At 32.3% G+C, this 20,327-nt stretch overlaps 1 protein-coding gene across 1 annotated transcript; it reads right to left on the reverse strand.

Annotated features, from left to right (window-relative positions):
* Window positions 1-257: 257 nt before the first annotated feature.
* LOC132738374 (uncharacterized) lies at window positions 258-14,964 on the reverse strand. Its single transcript, XM_060725864.1, has 17 exons — window positions 14,411-14,964; window positions 13,592-13,662; window positions 12,846-12,963; window positions 11,935-12,003; window positions 11,138-11,226; window positions 10,545-10,707; window positions 10,049-10,132; window positions 9,526-9,590; window positions 8,284-8,361; window positions 7,636-7,696; window positions 3,834-3,978; window positions 3,320-3,432; window positions 2,677-2,784; window positions 2,309-2,402; window positions 1,572-1,690; window positions 1,087-1,221; window positions 258-759 (listed from the first exon to the last, which is right to left on the reverse strand). The coding sequence occupies exons 1-17, from the start codon at window positions 14,768-14,770 to the stop codon at window positions 643-645; spliced, it is 1,989 nt and encodes a 662-aa protein (XP_060581847.1). The 5' UTR covers window positions 14,771-14,964; the 3' UTR covers window positions 258-642.
* Window positions 14,965-20,327: the final 5,363 nt, after the last annotated feature.

Here is a 20,327-nt window from a genome sequence, read left to right on the forward strand (position 1 = left end):
TCACCGGAAAAATGTTTTAAGGTTTTTCTTCTTTAGCTCTGATGACCCCTAAAAGGGGCAAATTGAAATAATATGAGCAAATTGAAGTGTGACTGTCATATGGATGCTACATACAAAATTTGAAGTAAATTTGCCTAGCACTTTCAGAGAAGATGAATGTTGACGCATGTCGACAGAAGACGGATGCCGCAGCACCCCCCTTTCAGACTAATAGCTTACCCGGAACCTTCTGCTCTGGTGCGCTTAAATGACAGAAATTAAAATGACACATCTTTTATTTATTGTAAACGAATGATATTGAGAAATATACGTTTCCATCAGGAATATACAATCTTGGGAAAAAAGACCACACATTGCTCAGTTGGTATGGAGATAATTCAATAAATTTAAGCTTTCATATATATTCCATTCATCAGATTCAGTGTTATAAAAGCTTTTATATCGACACCTAATTTGTTAGTGTCCATTTTCAGTTCTCTTCAATATCAAGCATTCTTTGGAAAATGTTTTAGGTTCAATAGACACATCTTTAATAATAACTAATGGAGTAATTCAAATATTTATGATCTAGTTTTTTTTCTAGCACTGTGATGTAATATTAAAGTATGTTTCAAGTCATGTTTGGCACAAGAAGTTCCGAGTTTACGGAGAACGACGTCTGTTTAAAACATCTGTAACCAACCCAGACTTGTATTTTTGCCAATTTCTGTAGTTTTGAACTTGTTCTTCTATAAATTCTTTAGACGGGTATGTTTGAATCTGAAAAGACACAACTCTGAATATTGTACATGAGCACTTTTCTACATCTTGCTACCTTACGTCTATCAACTTAAAAATGGTTGAGGTAGTATTGCTATTTTACTCTATGGACGTCTAAGTAAACATTTGTGTAATATTCTTAATATATGTCATTACCTTTCTGATATGTCTATAATGATGAAAGACAGGGACGAAAAGAAGCTTTATATATTTTTAGTATTTTTGTATTATTATAACTTTTCTACAAAACAACAAACTTGCTGTTTCTGCGAGTATGGAAAATAGTTTATATCGACATTGCAAAAAATAGAAACACTCATTGATTACCATATCTGTAACAACACGAAGAACTTTAATATTTGCTAGAGACAGGAAAAGCCTTTTGGAGATGAAAATGCATTCGGCGCCCTCGCTGACTAGACTGAGGCAAGTTGCTGGCTTCTGAACCAATGACTCCAAACCCTATTACCGTATACAAACAACTGTTTTAAAATTTGTTACAATGTTTGAGGGGTAAAATCTGAATTTGATCTAGTTCATGTTAAAATTTAAATAGTTAAGTACTTGTAATATAAGTTGCATTATTCATAAAGCAGTGGTGTGAAGATAAACAATTTATTACAATGATGCACTATTTATAGAAACATTAGAGTCACAGAAAACAACGGAGGACATATTATTAAATGGAAACAAAGAAAGGCAAAATCCTAATGCAAATGAAGTGAATGATTTTCTTTCAAGTAATAAATCGTTCAATTGAAACTAGACACAGATTTTTGTATATGGATAATATAATATAGCACAAGACTCACAAAAACCGCTCCACTTCCAAGTTCGGCAAGTTGAGCGTACGTATCTTTCTCCAAAGTGTAATAAGGGTTTGAAGACGCTCTGGATGATGTCGACCTGGCTGATAACATTCTTCGGTGTCCTATTAACAAATATGTATACAACAGCTTACATCAAATCAAGCTTATCGCCATTATGTACATACATCTGTACATCACTTGTTTTTAATTTCATTATAATTATAATAGTTGATGCAAAAACTATCATAGTTTTATCATAATCCACAATTATCTTATTATATAGATTATATCATACTGTTAAGAAATATGTTTGTAAATTACTACTGGTTAGATTGAGTTGATTTCACAAAAGGAAATATCTAGACCGGGCAGCGTAATTGACTTTACTTTACAATATTTAAAATCCCTTATAACTACAATGTGCAGTTATAAATTCAAATAAGTGTACATCTGATTAAACATATCTAATATGTCTGGCTAATACGTATCATGTTTATCATAAAATATGACACCATTACTGTTACAATGTCATTATATCGTGTTGCAAAAACTGTTTGAAATATTTTCTCTCTGACAAAAGACGTAATTTCTTCTTTTTATATGACATTGCTTATATTTGAAATGTTAAGTTAACGAATCGTGTTTATCATAACATTTAACATCTAAAGATGTCAATTCGTTTTACATGAGTAATTCTCTATCTGGAAGTATAATGAATTTATATAAGTCAGTTTATGTACCGTATTTTGAGGCAGATTTCACTTTTCTTATGTGTTGTAATCGTTTCGCCCAAAATGTTCCGGTTATGTCGGACATTAAGTCCTCGTCTGTCATCTGAAATGTCAATTATTTTCAAGTAAAATTGATCAGACATTTGAGTTTTTGACATAGATTTGCAATAATAATGATCTTTTGCGATGTTTTTACAGATTAATTTAATTACGCTGAAAAAATACAATAAACAAACGAAGAGAAATAATAATAATAAAACATATGATGAAGCGTCTTTAAAATCGCAGGATATATCAGTAAATGTTTTGTTTACTAGTATTACGAAAGATATGTAAAAAATGTGTTATTTAGTTATTGTAATTTCATGTCTACTTACTAATTCAGACTTTCTTTTTGTTGTAACAGAGTCAAAGAATGCACTCAGTGTCTTGCTCTTTACTAGAGGTGGTGGTCTAAGCTTCTTTTCAAAGTCGGACAAAGTGATCTATGATAATATTGTACATAATATTGTTAAAATGACAATAAAGTGATAATATAACACTAAAGTTGCTCACAATCTAAAAAATATATATGATTCGATTGTGTTTATTTCCTACGAATGCTTTATATACAAGGTAAGTAAATGAGTAACCGAAGAAAAAAAATTCTGGAAACAAAGTGATCCCTCGGAAGCATTAATCACAACAAAATTACATAAGAATTGCAGACTCGGTTTGATTGAGTCTGTACATGAGAGATAATGAATAAGTGCAACATCCCTCACGCCCCCTAGCACCGGCTTGAGCGGTACTCAATTCTCAACACTTAATAGTGCTGGCATCAATGATCCCAAAGGACCAGAAAATATAACATTTTTTTGCAGTAATTAAACGCGCACAATCAAAAACAAGTTCAATTTATATAAGATTTTTTGAGGAAACACTGTTCTATCAAAAGTACAATCTTAACATACTACAAAACAATTTTGACATCACTCAATCGTTTTATACAACAAAATTGTATCATTTTAGTGTACTTACACACGATTTTGGTCGTTGAACGTCTGGACCGTGGTCAGCCAACCGTATACGATCTATTTGACCGGTAAGGAGTCCAAGACAAATATTTTCCTTGAGTCTCTCAGTATCTGTTTCTAAATAATATATAATATGTAGATATATGAGCCGCGCCATGACAAAACCAACATAATTGGTTTGCGACCAGCATGGATCCAGACCAGCCTGCGCATCCGCGCAGTCTGATCAGGATCCATGCTGTTCGCTTACATACTCTATAACAAGTAGAGAAACTGATAGCGAACAGCATGGATCCTGATCAGACTGCGCGGATGCGCAGGCTGGTCTGGATCCATGCTGGACGTTGGTTTTTTTATTGCGCGGCTCATATATATTTATAATGTTATAACATAAATAAAAAGATATTTGTTATTATAACATGTTAACCTTTCTATCATTATAACTGTATGACATTATTTATTCAACAATTCACATAATTTGTCAAAAATGGTTAAAAGATCGTTATTAATCCACTGACTTGGCCTCCGGTGGGCGGACATTATATTCCTCCTATCATCATATTGTGGGAACGCGGCGTTTATTTCTTTCTGTGTTTTCAAGTTTCGCTTGCTTTTCCTAATTTTATTCTTCTCTGTATACATGCATATAACATTACACTTTCCCTAAAACACCAAAAGATATATATTTAGTTACTTATGAGACGAGACAACTGGGTTTTCACTTTGCTCCTAAATTCAAAATTCATAATCTTAATCGTGAAAACTAAACTCACTTTAAATCTTGAATTTTCCTTAACAGTGTCCAAAATATTTTGAAAGTGACTGGAGCTTTTGGTCCAATTCATTAATGTTGGCTTTGTTATTGCGCGCTATATAATTTATAATGTTATAAATAAATAAAAAGATATTTATTATAAATGTTAGTACGTTTTACATTATAACTGTAATGACATATTTATTCATACAATTCACATAATTTGTCAAAATGGTTAAAAGATTCGTTATTAATCCATGATTGGTTTTCGGTGGGCGGACATTTACCTCCTAATCATCAATATTAGGGAAGCGGGTTATTATTTCGTGTTTACAAGTTATCGCTTTGGTCCAAATTTTAGCATTATCTAACTGGTATAGTTAGTTTACCACTTACACCTTTCTTAAAATACAAAAAGATTATATTTTTAGTTACTTTATAGACGAGAACAATGGGATTTTCACTTTGCTCTTAATTTCAAAATTCATAATTAATCGTGAAACTAAACTAATTTAAATCTTGAATTTTCCTAATCAATGTCCAAATACAAATTTAATCAGTTACTTGTAATTTTCATCAGATGGCCAATAATTGCAAATTTTAAATTATCAGAGTATAATATTCATACTATATTATCGTGATGTTTAATGTTAGAATGTAGTGTCCTGGTAATAAAGTAAAATTTTTACCCTTCCATTATAGATTTATGAAGGTTGACTCAGACCCTTTATAAATCTGTTAATTGTCAGTCATCAGTTTTAGTTTATTTATTCGGCGTCCAATAATAAAATGTCCGGAATTCACATCCGCCGTCAGTTAAGGTTTATCAAAAAGGGTACTGTCTTTGTCAAGCTGAAGCATTCCTGATATTCCATACTTCGGTTCAGGGGTGAGAGGAACGACAATACTGGCCAGGCCATTCATGTTCGCATACTGACGATAAACAAAAACGCTCTCATTAGCGCCAGCCTCCAGATATAGTTGTCCACGACACGGTCAACCAATCACCTCTGGTACTTAAGATGACTTGACCTTGACCTGCCATGTGCCTTCTCCGCGACGTGCACGCCTCTGGAGGGATTTGGAGAAGGAACGTGCAGTATTATAAAGTTTTTTTTATAATACGTTTGTATCGTCGCTTTTCATTGGATAATCGTGACATGTATATAGATTTATATACACGGCTGCTGTCGATTTATGAAGATATCTTACTTTTTCTAAACAAAATGATGCTTGCTGTAAAATAAATTCGTTATAAAGATTCCTGACATGTTATATGGCCCTTTATTACCCTTCCAGATTTTTTTCCGCCTTTTTGATTGGATATTGATCACCCGAAAGAAATTGATATAACCGAGCCAGACGGGTAATATACGCACTAAATTTCCCCGTTGGGTACCCAACGTTGTAAACAACATGCGCTGAGGTGATGCGCGTACGGTTCGATTTTACGCGGTGTAAATTCCGATTTAAAAGCACTTTTTAACTGTCAAATGATAAATATTTACCAAAGTAAAGTAATGATACATATTACCATCAGTATCGAAAACAAATATGACCTTGTGAAAGCTTGATATTAATTACAAAAAAGTGCGTTCAATAGACTACTCCTTTTGTCTTGTTTACATTCGTTAAGTACGGGAAAAATACGTCATGTATTTATGTGACGTCATGTTGTGACGAAGAGGTAACCTAAAGGGAATCTTATTTCGACGTTTCATTTGAAAAAGCAATGATTTTTTAAAAAATCGTCTAAACTCGGCAGGGGAAGGGTAATAAAATTATTATTTTGGTTTTGGAGTGATATATGTGGATATATTACCTGCCAAGATAAAATATCACCCTCGCCTAACGGCTCGGGTGATTTAAATCTTAACAGGTAATATATCCACATATATCACTCCAAAACCAAAATAACATATAATATAAATGGCTGTTTGCAATATAACCCTCGCCTAGATAGAGCCATGTAACCTGTCAACAATGTTTATAACGGCTGCTGTCGATTCATGAAGAAATCTTACTTTTTTCTGTAAAAATGATGCTTGCTGTATTATAAATTCGTTATGAAGATTGTTGACAGGTTATATGGCCGTTTATTACCCTTCCAGATTTTTTCCGCCTTTTTGATTGGATATTGATCACCCGAAAGAAATTGATATTACCGAGCCAGACGGGTTATATACACACTAAATTTCCCCGTTGGGTACCCCACGTTCTAAACAACATGCGCTGTGGCGATGCGCGAACGGTTTGATTTTACGCGATGTTAATTCCGATTTACAAGCACTTTTTAACTGTCAAATGATAAATATTTACCAAAATAGAGTAATCATACATATTCTCATCAGTATTGAAAACAAATATGACCTTGTGAAAGCTTGATATTAATTCCAAAAAGTGCGTTCAACAGACTACTCCTTTTCCCTTGTTTACATTCGTTAGGTTCGAAAGAAAATACGTCATGTATTTATGTGACGTCATCTAGTGATGAAGGGGTACCCTAAAGGAAATCTTATTTCGACGATTCATTTGAAGTAGCTATGATTTATTTTACGAGTTAGGGGAAGGGTAATAAAATTATTATTTTGGTATTGGAGTGATATATGCGGATATATTACCTGCCAAGATAAAATATCACCATCGCCTAACGGCTCGGGTGATATAAAATCTTGACAGGTAATATATCCACATAATCATCAACCTAACTTACAATAGTAACGTGCACGTCTTGCAATAGGAACCTCGCAACGGCAGATAATTTACAAGCGTTTATGGTAGGACCATTATACCTTCAACCGTCTTAAAATAAGGAATCATTGTAACTTTCTGCAGTATATAACCGATGTCCCTGACTTAATAAGTGATACTTGGCACATATCAAAGCTAAAGCTAAAGATGAGGAAAGGTTTGTAACCTTATTAATGACCCTACTTACAGTTAACTGGCTTGTAAGGAGGACTTAGCTGCCCACAACAAACCCTTTTGCACAAACACCTTTACCTAATTTGTCAACAAGAATGTTACGTAGGATTTTTATTTCTATTGAAAGCCGTTACAGTGATACTTTTGTACTTCAAAGAATTCTTATCAATTAGTAATTAATTTAAGTGGAAATTGCTTGAGTAAATTACACCCAACTTGTGGGTGAAAATTTAATTTTTAGGCACATAACTATAGACATCTCCGGGTTCCCTTTCTATAAACAAAATAGTTGGCAATTTTTTTGCCGAAACGGACGGACCCTCAATTAAAGAAACCTATTATCCGTACAAAATTTGCACATAAATCACTTTCAAACACGCATAAATAACAAACAAATATAACTTGCTGTTTGCTATAAGCTTATCGACCTAACTGGTGGTTTTATTTTAAAATAGCGTTTGTATAGGATTACTAAAAAACACTTGTCCAAGAATTTTCAACTAGCATAAATTTACCTGTTTTAATTAATAAAAGAGGCACCTATTTTATAGAAAAGGATTCTTTGATTTTTAACCCTGTTTAAATTACGTGGTCCAAAAAGTTTTTTTAAACGTACTTTATTATATTACCACAGTACTTACAGCCTTAACTGCTATGATATATTTGGATTCTCTGCTGTCCTTCACAACTATATCACCCTTTCTGCAAAACACCCAGACTATTAATTATATATGTATCTTAACTGAACGAACAATTGTAACTACGTGATGGATTTTATATTTAAATCAGAATTGTAGTAAAGGAAAAGAGGTTTGATATCAGCGTGATAGCTTTTCCGAATAATACATTCAAACTGAACTGTAATATAACTCAATTAAATAGATTTAATATTGAAGATTGAATCTTGCTTAAGCCTACACATACAGGAGTGAGAGATGTTGCATATTTCATGAGTTCATATAAACATAATATGAGCCGCGTCACGACAAAACCAACGTTATGCGTTATGCGCCATTCGTTCGCTATCAGTTTCTCTACTTGTAATAGGGTTGGTAAGCGAACAGCATGGATCCATGCTGTTCGCTTACAACATGTACATACTCTATAACAAGTAGAGAAACTGATAGCGTGGGTGCGCGGTCTGGATTCATGCTGGTCGCAAACCCATTATGTTGGTTTTGTCGTGACGCGGCTCACATATTAAAATCTTCGAGGTATCACCCTTTCTATAAACTTTAAAATCTTATGAATATTGGTACACATTTTTGTTCACTTGAATACGTACGTACTTGAAAAAATGATAAAAGAAATACGCCGGATTATCCGCCAATTCGTCACATGGAAAGTCTTTGAACAAAGGCATCGTCCTAGAACACAAAACAAATAATAATTTCATTGTGACATTATGCTCATCCGACAGCTTATAGTGAGTGAACATGTGAAGTTTATATTTTGCAATAATTCTTTTCAATTTTTTTATGTTCTTTTCATTAACAGTAAATAACTCACGTTGCCCAAGAATTTCGCAATTGGGGCACTATTTTTATGAGAAATGGATTTTTCATGTTAAGAATTTTCCCTAGCGACTCGTTCGGTTTTCAAAAACATTGGGATAATCGACGTGGAAATATCACAATAAAAATTCTTTTTTAAATATTTCACATAAAGTTAAATATCAGAGATTTATATTATATTCTATTTGACACTAATCTACATTATCAAAGGAAGTGTACTGATATTATGTTATTTACAGGTAATTTAATCCCTGGTACACTGCTGTTCTAAAGTAACATACTGATGAGGGCTTATGTATGAGCATTCGAATCATTCTTAATTCAGTTTTATAATATCAAGTACTAAGACTTAATTACCACTTTAATGCATGCCAAATTATTGCATTCCTGGGTGAAATAAAATCACATGTATGAGCACATTAGCAATTTAGTATGAGAGTAGAAGGACTATATGGCTCTTAGAACTTAGTATTAATTAATAGTACTAACGACCAGTAAATTAAGAGTTCGGTGCTTTAATTATGACGCCAGTCATTGTACACATTTACAAATTAATAATTATAAGATTGTAAGAGATGGTTTTATTGTAATGTTTGTATACAAAGGTTCCTATGTCAGAATCGAAGTTACCAGAGTCTTTCAAGATTGAAAGACATTTAAAGCGTAAATGCAGAAAAGTTGAAATGAATTTCTTATATTCACCTTTGTTCCGGTTATTCATCAAAATACTAGCTTTTAAAACGTGTTTAATCCACTGAACTGAAACGATTCTTTATTTAATTTGTTGTTACTGATAAAATTATTCTGTAAGTACCGATGTTTGTTTTTGCCCTACGCAAAATGCCTATGACAAAAATGCTTCTTCCGTTTCGAAGGAAATATCCTTATTATATGTTAAGAAGTCTATGCTGTTGTTATCTCTTTTTTGTGTTGTGACATTGATATGCCTTAAACTTTAAATAAGACTCCAGTACTTTTTTAAACACAGATTTAGCAGACTAAGAATTAAAGACTTACTTGCAGAAGGTGACATGCTCATCGATTTGTTTCACTAATGGATTACGAATGATGCTATCAAAGTCCTGAATAATAAAATTACGCGAATTATAAAATTCATTTTAAAAATTTAAAGCATTTCACAAAAAACCTACAAATGTAATATACAAATTAAGTCCTGAAATCATAAGCTGACTGGCTCGATCGCATATAAATCTATACGAAAAAGTCCAAAATGTAATAAACATGTATAACGATGCCGAAAATAGTCGCGTCGCTTTTCCACCTATTTCATAAGTATTTTTGTAATTACATTGAAATACATCAAATTTCAAATTGTATGCAAATATAAAAGTACACGTTAATTACAGATGTACAGTGATCTATCATTTACACGCGATGAATCAAACTTTATAAACTTTAAGTGAAAGTTGCATCATATCAACATTGAATTAATGTGGAATTGATAATTCACCAATTGAGTATAGGGTGGCTTTGATAACAAATCATTTTAATATTAGCATTCAATAAAATTTATACATACGTCTTTCAAAATAACAAGCAGTTCAACTGTAGTTTTACAAACTATTGTCGCAGTTCTTCTGCTCTTTTCAATCAATGCTAGTTCCTGATATATGCAAATAAATATAGGTTTTAATTGTCAAGAACAAACGTAGCACAATTTTCTTACAACTAATTATTATTAAAAAAGTTTGTAAATTGACAATCCAATAATTGAAATATACTACATGTATGTCAAAATGAAAACATAAACAAATATTACTACAAAAGATGTACATGTATAATATTTTATTATTATTATTATTATTTATTTTCATTATCATACATTTATGTTTTATTTTTCAAATGGTGATACGCTGAAATTTACTTAATGCTTTTCATAAATCTATTTTCAGAAATAAGTTCTTACTATTTATTGAATACGAAAGGCAGACGATATCAATGGAAAACAGTCATCAAGGAAAGAATAGTTTTGAACATTTGTATAAGAAAAACAAAATTACTAATATAAAACTCACACCAAATGTGTCGCCAGGCCCCATTTCCTTCACAGTTTTCATAAATGTCTTTCCGGTTGACGGGCATACTTCCTTAACATTTGCAAAAACGAACCCGGATAAAACGATATAGAAAGCTTCAGGCCTGTGACCCAGCTTGAGGACAACTCGTCTTGCTTCATAGCTGAAACGGGCCAAATAAAACTTAACATAGACATATGTGCATAACTGCGAATACCTTTCATACATAAAAACTAGTTTTTTTTATAAAACACCATTCCTCGAAATAGGTTTAGATTTGACGAAAATAGAAAATCAGGATTTGTTATCATTATAATATATAATGTATGGTTTGAAATGTTTAAGAGGAGGCTTTTATAAGACTTTACATTCAATTATAATCCTGTATTGAAAGAATATTTATATCGCTTTGTATATACATGTATTGTAAATTTTAAAATTCTGAGAAATAAAATAGGTTTAATTTAAAATATTGAATAAGATCTATTTAAGTTAATTAACATATTTAGTGATAAGACAATGTATAAAATCGTATAGAAAACAGTATTTATCCTGCAGCAATCACCATTAGATATTGCAAGGTTAATACTTACCTTTGATATGTCATACATCGTGCTAGCTCAAACTGTACATGACACGGATAATCCTGGAATGATTTGTTGTCCCGCATTAACGCTAGTATCTGAAATCATTTTAAACATTTTAAACAGTTTCAAGTCACATCAGTGTAAGGTATGTATCTTCTGCAACATGCGATTTTCAGAGCTTTCACAGACAAGCTTGTTTGTTTTGTAACACATCCACCATAAGGTTCATTTAGCGACTTACCAGCTTTATTGGTGGAGAAGGCCTTTGATGCCCTCACGTGTACAGTATCAGACATGAGCTGCATTTCACGTATAAAAAGAAATAATGGCCTTTTGCGTACTATTTCGAAAATAAAAAAATAAAATTCTATGTGATTGTTACTGTCAGACATTAAAATAGGCATAAAACTTAAGAGAAGAATTTCACATAAACTTTGATGCGAAATTTTGTCTGAGAAATATCCCGAATGTTTTTGAATGTATTTGTTGAAAAGAACTTTTCTTGAACTTATAAGTGCAACTCTGAAATCATACACGATTTGACCATCTATGAACATGTTTTTACTATGTCTGCTTTCATTTTATAATTCAAATGAAGCAGGGATTAAAATGAATGTTTCACCGTGTGATTACATATTTGTCAGAAAAATAATAAAACAACAAGAATTGACATTCTGGCATTTGCATTTTGGCAGTGCATGTTTGATCTTATCTAAGATAACTTAGCTCGCCTTTGATTTCCTCTACATATTTAAAGATTCCATTTCTAATTCATAACCTTTTCGAACTGAACACAAACTTACTACTTTAACATCATGCGCTGTTCTTCGTGTAGGATCTATCAGTAACAATTTCTTTAGCTTTAATCTTTCCTATAAGATAAGAGTTTGAAAAAGTAAATATTATAAAATAGAAAAAGCTTCTATATTGTTCTTTCGAAAATATAAATGTATATGGAAACAATCCACCGGGCATTTAGACATACAATTATAGTGATGACTGTTATGAAGTCAAGTGGTCTTTCAAATAAATATGGTAGAAGAAATTATGTATTTTTAGCTAGCAAACTCTCATGGATAAGTATTGTCTCTTTACAACTTGTCTTATTTGAAGCATATCAGTTGTTGTATCATGTTTGGGGACCTTTCTGTTGAAAATGTGTCAGAGTTAAATCGTATACATATACATGCACAGCGCGTTAACTGGAGTGCAGGTATTAGTTACCCACACTCCAGAGCATGCCCATTGACTGGCTCATTTTTGCTGGGGTTTACTTATTGTGACGGCAGAGAAAGGGAAAGCGACAGAAATATCATATTCAGATGCTCGTTCATTGGTTCCTTTTTTCTGGGGTTTCATATGTTGAAACAGGGAACGTGTTTGATACAAAAGAGAAAGAACATCAAAACACTCGGCAATCTGATTTATACTCGGGGGCTACGCCCCCTCGTACAAATCAGATAGCCTCGTGTTTCGATGCTCTTTCTATTACTTAGAGTTCGGTAGGTTAATATAGTACAAATAATTGGAAAATATAAACAGAATTTTGATGATTTCAAGGGTGTTTTGTAACGATTACACTCTTGTTTGTGTTTTATGGTTTTTATCTTAATACAGTTATTTAATTCTAAATGTAAATTCAGTCAACTGGTATTTAAATATTGATCACATTACGTGAGCAAATGTTACACACAGTTTTGGTGTAATATTATACCGGTTCAACTCTAGCATAACTGTGTGGATTGAAAGCAACAAGTTGATTTAGGTCTTCCTTCACATGTAGGTACATCTCCATAAATGACCATGTCTTTGTCTCGTATTGCTTCACATACCTAATAAAGGTTCAATCAATTTTTATACAAATATGTTTCATTTTAACAAAATCATAGTTCGAAGTTCATCGTAGAATTACTCTTACGATTTTTTTTATTGAGAAGGCAACCAGGCTTCAGAATATACAGTTAAACTATTTTCTTTTGCCAACATCATTTACCCCTATATCAAATTGTAGAGCAATGCTCGTTAGTGATGAGTATAGTACTCTATTAAACAACAAATGTTGTAAACTATGATGAAGAATCACTTTTAATTGATATAATTATTTCATGTTTAATTTCTATGATCAAAGATATCTAAGAATAAATATAAAAATATGAAAAGTTAAATAAATTTGTACAACTGAAAATATGTACTGTATGGTGTTGTTATCGTATCGTACCTTTTTATATATATTATATGAGCCGCGTCATGACAAAATCAACATAGTGCCTTTGCGACCAGCATGGATCCAGACCAGCCTGCGCAGTCTGATCAGGATCCATGCTGTTCGCATACCAACCCTATTACAAGTAGAGAAACTGATAGCGAACAGCATGGATCCTGATCAGACTGCGCGGATGCTGGTCGCAAACCCATTATGTTGGTTTTGTCGTGACGCGGCTCATATATAGATTGTCTTACCTTTTCAGTGCAAGACAAACTCCAGAAATAATCCGTACCATTTTAAACACCCTTTTCATTTTCGCCAATGCCTTTAAATAAAATTATACATATATCAATAATTAAATCATTTGTTTTTGTTTTTAAATTAAAAAAAAAGAACATATGGTTGTCTCGTATAAATGGTTATATTTCTACGGTACTAAAATATTGCCAAAATAATCTGGAAAAGGGGAGATCCTTCGGAAGCAACGCCAACAACATAATTATATGAAACGTGCAGACGAGAGATAATGTAAATGTGCAACATCTCCCACGCCCCTAGCACCGACTTAAGCGGTGTTCAAAAGCGGTATTCAATTTTCAACACTAATATGCTAGAATGATTCCGGAGGGCCAAAAAATATAACAATACTGCAGTGAAGCACGGGGAGACTTTATTTCAAAAAGAACTGTACACGTTTTCATTGAATTGAGCTGAAGTTTAAGCTGATTGTATATAAATATATTAAAAAAATTGTTAACGCTGTTTTCTTTTGCACATAATGTTTTTGTTTTCTAGGTAGTTTTACGCATTTGCTTACTATTTAACAACCCTTGTGCTGGTGAGTATAAGATAATGTTACATAATATTACGTTCGTTGTTACTAAATATGTGTGTATAGGTTTACCTTAAACAGCTTGCCACAAACGTACTACTTTCAATGACTTGTTTTAAACTGGTCTATATAAACTGGAGTTGCATCTTTGTCCCTTAATATTCTATAGTATAGCAAAAGTGAACATTTGCCAGAGTCGTACATTAAAAAATAAAATATTTGACAAATGAAATGTACCAACCGTTTCCCTGTCCATGAAAACTTTTGGCGGTTTAATAGCAAGGCTTCCCCGCCTTGAGTTTCGTCTGCTCAAATTACTTTTCGAATGTGTTTTAATTGGCTCTATCTCTGATGGATACATACTGGTAGGATGAGTTATGGACCTTTCGTCTAGGGTTGACAACATGCCCCTCCTTGACCTGTCATTTCCAATCTCAAATCCACGAGAGAGTGTTGATCCAAGTCGTATTGAGAAATCTAGCTTGTCATCATTTGCAAATTGACTGTCAATCTTGCCGGGGTCCGGGAGATGTGGCATTTGAAGCGCATGTCGCCGGTTCGAGTTCTGCTCAAACGCTGATACCGAACGAATCATATTCATTATGAACTTACACGTGAATTTATTCAATCCGGATATAAGATTAGAATTCACCGTAAGCACATATATTACAACTTTTAATGGTATTCGAAAAGCCTATATTCAATTCCAATAATCGTGAGTTTCAATAAAAGTAACACCTGATGCATAAACAAAAAAAGCAAATCTAGCTGTTGCAAAGCATGAATAAATTGTGAAATGGATAATGAAATTTTCGGCTCTTGAAATAAAGATTTATTTGTATTTGCGTATGAAGTAAATGGTATGTTGATAAGTGGGTGGTATTGATAATTTTTTATTTAATTCTGTATTTGAATACCATGCGATAAGCCATTTAATTTATACCGGCGGTTTCTCTCTTTCTTCTTTAAGATCAATGCCTTTATCTTAATTTTGATAAAACTGTTTTTGGATTTACCGGTTAGTGTATTGAAATTAAAGCGATTACATAAATTTAGTGTCAATAGTATAACATTAAATTATCTAGATACTCTTAGTTTCTTTTAAATGTTTCTCCGTTTTAGCAAGTTGTTTAACTATTTAAGTGTGACAGCCTAAATGTTACGATGAATTTGTTTGTTTGATATTCGTATATATTTTTGCAGTATTTATGAGTAACTGTTACAACATACAATTGGTAGAAAAACAACTTCAAAGCAAATGCTTTGGCATACTATTATCAAATATATGTTGATAGAAATGTTTTCTTCGGGCTTTGATTTTATTGGTGACCAATTAATGAATGTCAGAAGGAATATAACATTGCATATTTCATTTGAAAAAAAGACAACATCATCATATTTCGTTTTTATTTCAATTCTGATTTTAAACGAAAACATTTAACAAAATATCAAAATAAATCGTAACTGAAAATGAGTGTGGCACTCAACGGTTGTGGAAGAGTGGCGAATACTGGATTACTTCTAGATGTCTTTTCATGATAAAAAATGACTAATAGCAAAATTTAAAAAAAAATTCTGTTAAAATGACAAAGGCTTGGTCTTTCTATATATTAACAAATTACACACTATGTCGAAAAGAAGTGTTGGGGAAGGCAATCGAGACTATATTGATAAGTTGTCGATCATAATTAAATATTATATGTTTGAAACCATACAAATGAATTTTAATTATTGTCAGCTTAATTCATAAACTGCTATTAGAATCCTGTGAGTGTCATACTAGGTAAAATATAAGGAGGCGCTATTTAACCGGAGTGATAGAGGATATTTGAATTTTTGTTGTTGTTTTGAATGTAAGATGATCGGAATATATTTCATACAGAATATATATTTGGAGTTTTAGGTTATTTTCTATTGCTTCCCCAGTATAGTATAATCAAAACGTAATACCGTCTCGTCGTGGCGAGCCGGTGCTATAAGAAATTAACCAAACGGTTATATGTCCGATTAAAGAGAAGTAAATATTACATGTGCATTTTATTACTTTGTATGTTTTACCTCCCTTAGGTTAAGAAGATATAAACATCTATCATTGTCGTATTTTCTTTCATATCAAAACTTTCAAACGACTTTACGAAACGATTACGGGTTTCTTTCATGCATTATCTAAGAAGTTTAAAACATTCATTTAAAATTGTTTTTGACTTTTGTTGACAATGAATTTCTCTTTTTAAAATGACTGACAATATAGTCTGCCCTTGCAATTTCGAGCTTCATGTTCTTAACCCCCTCCCTCCCCGAAAAAAATAAATTAATTGATATGTGTTCTATTTATTAGTTTCATTAAGTGTGAAACAAAGTGTGTTGTCTCGAAATTTGAGTTTCGGATTTGATCATTGACTTACAAATGATAAACTTAAAAAGCAAAAAACAACTTTTCAGAAAAAGCTAAAACTATCCTCTTCCGACAGTGCAACTAACATTAAGTAATTATTTGTTTGGGAGTTAGGAAAGTGTGATTTGTGTAAGAGGTTTAAGATAATTATTTCGTTTTTCTAACGGTTAATCATGAAAGGGACAGTAATCTGTATGTACTTCTTATTATTGACAGAGCTATTATTAGCCTTTGGATTTCGGGAAATTGATTTGTAGTCACCTGATAATTACCAATGTAAAAAAATGCAAACATTTCTTTTTCCGTAATTTTTTTATGATTACAATAAAGCCTTAAACGAAAATGCTGTTCTTTTTTGTTTATCTGTCGTACATCATTTTGTACAAATGGCACTTACAGTAAGAATGTTGAAATATCAAACTGTGCTCTTATTTAGAACTTATTGGCGTCCGCGCCGAAGCGCGGCGCTCTTATGGAATGAAATCAGATTTTGTGAAAGGGCGACAGCAACTTCTCGAGCCTTTTAGTCGGTCATAATAAAAGCCGATCATTCCGATCGGTATGAGGGTGCTTGATTATTAATTAAGATTGAAATGTCGCGGTGTGTTACAATGAATAGCGAACTGGAGAATTTCGCAATGCAAACATTTTCAAATGAAATAACCTTTTCCGTCAATAAATCGCGCTCTTCGGGGTTTTTTATTTATCATTTTGTAGTACACAGTGGGTTATCATGGTATGTTATTGTTGTACATGTATCCTAGAAAGATCAGTTGATGACCTAAATATTCCAAAAATCTATTTATAGATATATCTATTTATCACTCCTATCGGTAATTGCCGGTCTCGCCCGGTCCATTTTGACCGGGATTTACTAGTGACCGGCGAATAGTACCACACGTTTATTGTCCGGTCTCTCCCGGTTTTGGAGTAGATGTTTGATATCGTTACAATTAGAAAAAAAACAACAACAATAGCATGTTTCATTTTATCTATATGTGATAAAAACAATAAATATGTACACATATAAATCCGTGATATGTACAATAATTGAGAAAAAGGTACATTTTTATGGTATATAAATGACATTATCAACTTTGAAACATTTTATTTAATTTGCTATCCGTGTTTAGTAAAGATGCCGAGGAATTATTCAAAGTTACAAATTAGATTTTATGAATTATTCAATTGATTGATAATTTAAAAAATGATAAAGAAAAATACAAATGTACATGTACATGCCATGGATTAAAAATAAACAATATTATAAATTAAAAGATAAACCATAATTTACTGACTTTTTCCAGTTAAGCTTTGACTTATAATCGTCGGTCAATATGACAATTGAATTCTTAAAATTTATTTTACAATTTTAATAAAAAAAGAGTAGTAAAAACTCAGTATTAAAATAGCACATAAAACACAAAAAAGAAAAGAAAACAATATTCATAAAATTTGTATTTTTTTTTATTAAAATTAATAAAAAATTACAATTATTGTATAATAAACAATTATGCTCAACATGATCAACATGGTAACTTAACCAGTGTCATATCTTTACTAACTTAACGTGTGAACAGATACCTTAAGAGGGGTCTTCGCTAATAGCGAAAACATAACAAGGGACAATTACAAAGGTGTTGTACATGTTGAACATGCGTTACACATATGGATTATAAATGATTGCATACATGTATATCCGTTGCTAATAATAACCACGATCTTAAAGAAATAACAAGTAATATTCTAATCTCTAGCATGCCAATCAAAGTTCATAATGAACAATGTCTTTCGTCCGCTCATTCATAAGTGATATACATTTCTGGTAGTTTATAAGAATATCTTGTCATCATATGTGTACTAGTTCATCTTCACTTGCTGCATTTCTTGCTTGGACGCCCTTTGATGCTTTGCATCAATGCTTTTCTTGTCTAAATACTAGGATATATTTGCGAGAAAGGTGCAAAAGAACTATAAACACTTATGAAACAAAACACAAAAACAAACTGCTTTAGAGCTAGAAATTTATATATACATGTATGTAACTCGGAGAAAAAACAGTCATTGGTTTCCTGTAAAAGTCAAAAACACTGCACGCTTTGCTTGTGACAATTCCACATGATTTTACCGCGGGGTAATAAGCTTACTTTGAGACTATTTAGGATTCAAAGGATATAAACATAATGACATGTTTATCGATCTTCATTAAGTGCAAAGGACAGTTGCATCCGGAAAACCAATTTTATGTCCATGTGTTGGATTTAACTGTCAAATAAAGTTTCCGCTAATTTCGTCTCCACATGAGCCTTACTGTAATTTACTGACAGGCACCGTGGTATAAAATAATGAGACGTAGTTGAAGTTATATATAGATATCAGTTATGTTTCTTCAGTTAAATGTTTGCCCTTTTTCAAAGTTAAATGCTAATGGAATCAATTAATCAAGTAATTTAAGTAAAAAAAACTAGGACTGGTATTTTCGATCCTGTGAAACATTTACTATCGAAATAGAATTTTTGTAAGACGGAAGTAGTATATTTTGTACTGGTTTATGCAATGTAGTGTTCTTATTCTCCAAACTTGTCAGAATAATGCTTATTATAAATACTAGTTTAGAACTGTAACGATTTTAAGTACCACTACATAAACCAGCGGACTGAAAGTTTACTTAGCATAAATGTTTATATCAATCAGTAACTCCTGATAATCAGTGCTTGAAGAAAATAACATAATTTATTATCATATTAAGATAGTTTATTTGTATGCGTTGCTAACCACATTTCCAAATTCTTGAATATCATATTGGTTTATACAGAACTTATTTTGGTTCGATTGTGTAAGAAGCTCTAAGCTTATAGACTGTTCCTGGAACCAACCAGCACTGAGCTAGAGTGTAAAGTCTCTTGCGCAAGGAAACAACGACCTGGACCTGATGCTGCTTGAACCCATGCGGCTAGCGATCATTAGATTACTAGTCCGACGCGTTAACCACTCGGCCACGTCGCCATGAATATCATATTATAACACAGCTTTATAGGAATACATTTATTTTATTTGATTATGAGCTTCATGAAACTAGATTGTTGTGTTGGATTAATGAATCATATAATTTGTGCACAACCCACAAGGATTTAAACAATTACTACTGAATGCAAATGAAAATCACAGACGGGATAATAAAAATGTCGAATGGGATGGTCTTTGCGAAACATGTGATGTCTAAAAAATGAAGGCATGTTCTTGAATATCTATATTAAAGAAAAGAATAACAATACTGTCTTATAAGCGTCACTTGAGTAAAACATCTCTTTAAAAAGACAAAAATAATAATGTCAAATAATCCGATTTTATATTTATCATTTTCTATACAATTTTAATATTAATTAAAGCTTTAGACATATCTCACAATTGAAATATAATCATTGTTTTACCTTTTTCAAAATCATATACGTAATGGTATGTCCTCCAGTCATAACGAAGAATGAGATATTGCAAGAGCTCTAGAATGTGAAGGCCGCATGTGGAGCTGGTTGAGATTACAAGGCACGTTATCAGCGAAACTAGGCGACACTTAAGGTACATGGAACTTCTTGGTATGCGCTTCTAAGACTCAATGCTACTTCATTCTAATAATTAATAAGCAACCATATTCTTCTTAAACAGGTAATCATTAACACTGATAGTATCTACATAGCTCTTCAAAAGAACACCGGTTTTGTGAGTTTACGTAATTTTAGTTTGCAATATTGAGGTAAAGTTACAT

This window comes from Ruditapes philippinarum, unplaced genomic scaffold (assembly GCF_026571515.1).
Source record: "Ruditapes philippinarum isolate M1 unplaced genomic scaffold, ASM2657151v2 ctg869_1_1_1_1, whole genome shotgun sequence".
Lineage (NCBI taxonomy): Eukaryota > Metazoa > Mollusca > Bivalvia > Venerida > Veneridae > Ruditapes > Ruditapes philippinarum.